This window comes from Benincasa hispida, chromosome 4 (assembly GCF_027475165.1).
Source record: "Benincasa hispida cultivar pf3 chromosome 4, pf3_genome.v1.1, whole genome shotgun sequence".
NCBI lineage: Eukaryota > Viridiplantae > Streptophyta > Magnoliopsida > Cucurbitales > Cucurbitaceae > Benincasa > Benincasa hispida.
The window spans coordinates 24,371,551-24,373,155 of record NC_143481.1 but is presented as its reverse complement, the minus strand read 5'-3'; the positions used below and the strand labels follow the sequence as shown (position 1 = coordinate 24,373,155).

General features: G+C 32.4%; 1 protein-coding gene across 1 annotated transcript; it reads left to right on the top strand.

The window, feature by feature from the left end:
- Positions 1–366: 366 nt before the first annotated feature.
- Positions 367–1,325, top strand: LOC120075234 (EG45-like domain containing protein). Its single transcript, XM_039028447.2, has 3 exons — positions 367–618; positions 732–1,011; positions 1,121–1,325. Exons 1-3 carry the CDS (start codon positions 489–491, stop codon positions 1,125–1,127), a joined length of 417 nt encoding a protein of 138 aa, XP_038884375.2. The 5' UTR covers positions 367–488; the 3' UTR covers positions 1,128–1,325.
- Positions 1,326–1,605: the final 280 nt, after the last annotated feature.

Sequence of the window (1,605 nt, the reverse complement as noted above, 5' to 3'; positions counted from 1 at the left end):
TTCTAAACCCTTACTTTGATACCATGTTAAATCACCAATTGACCAAAAAATTTAAATTAATAAGTAAGATAAATTTAATTTTATATCATCTAATCAACGATACTTTTATTGACTCTGAAATTAAAAGCTAATCTCATTTCATTTTGTACATAAATATTATCCATTAAAATTGGTAGGAATCCTATTTAAGAAATTTGACCACAGATATAATTCAACCTTTGTCCAATCCCACTAGAATTTACATTCCTCAAATGATTAGTAGCACTTACTTTTTCACAAACCCACATGATAAACTCAAAATCAAATGCAACCTTCTCCACTCTCCCCATGTCCAAAACCTCTACTATAAATAGATATGCATAGAGATTATAGAATATTATAATATTAAAAGCTCCACTAAAGGCTTACACCCCAACTATATATAAACTCACCACAACCTCCCAACTTTCCCCATAATTAAGGTCATACACACACACACAAACAAACTCATGGCTCTTCAACACAATAAGCCAACAACAATGGCTCTCCTCCTCTTCTTCTTCTTATTATTCTTCAAACACATTTCCATTGCTCTTGGAGACATTGGCACTGCCACAGTCTATGGTCCCCCATATCTTCGTAAGTAAAAACACATCTTTATACATATTCAATCATATACTAATTAGTTTCATTATTATTATTATTAGTGTCTAATTTGAATTTTGCAAATGATCTCATGCTTGTGTTTTCAGCCACCAAATGCAACGGGAATAGCGTTGAACAGTTCCCACCTGGCAACCTTTTCGTGGCAGTCGACGAAGGATTGTGGGATAACGGTGCTGCTTGCGGTCGACGATATAGATTACGATGTTTGAGCGGTCGAAATCGCCCGTGTAAAACCGACATCATTGAAGTTCAAGTCGTGAACTTTTGCCCTAAGTCGCCATGTCCCTCTTCCTTTCTCATGTCCAAAGAAGCCTTCTCTGCAATCTCTCGCTTCTCCAATGCTAAACTCAATGTCGAATATATTGAGTAAGTAACCTTCACTCTTTTTAAATATAACATAATCTACCAATTTAAACATTTTTTAAATTCTAACCTAACTTTATCTTAACTTGTCATTTTGTTGGTGTATTTGCAGGATATAATATCAAGGTTTTGCAGCCATTAATTTCCAAATTAGAGTATAGTTTCAAATTCAAAGCATTGATGTGCAATAATATATATAAAAAAAGAATATACGTAAATGTACCACCTTTTGTAATGTTAACCATTAAATATGGTTCGAGATATATGCTTGCCTTTTGGTTTTCATCATTACTATACACGAGCAAATTTACAAGAAATTCTTCTCTATCCCACACTCAAATTTTTATTCATATTCCACACGTTTCTTCTTAATAAATATAATTGGATGGCGGTGATTCGTTGCTTATGATCTTTTTTAATATTAATAAGTTTAGTATATATATATATTAAGAGATAAGAATCTCTAAACATGCTGCAGCTAATCCATTGAATGTTATTTAACAAAGAATTAGTGAGAGGGTTAGTTTAATTACCAGTCCTTAATTAAGTTGGTTAGTGGAACAAAAAGAACTAGTACTTATAACTTATCTTAATTTT

What these genes read in the sequence shown, in the direction of transcription:
- LOC120075234 (XM_039028447.2), top strand. Translation starts at nt 489, where the DNA reads ATGGCTCTTCAACACAATAAGCCAACAACAATGGCTCTCCTCCTCTTC. An exon ending in CTATGGTCCCCCATATCTTC is followed by an intron (nt 619 to 731) that starts GTAAGTAAAAAC and finishes TTGTGTTTTCAG; the next exon opens with CCACCAAATGCAACGGGAAT.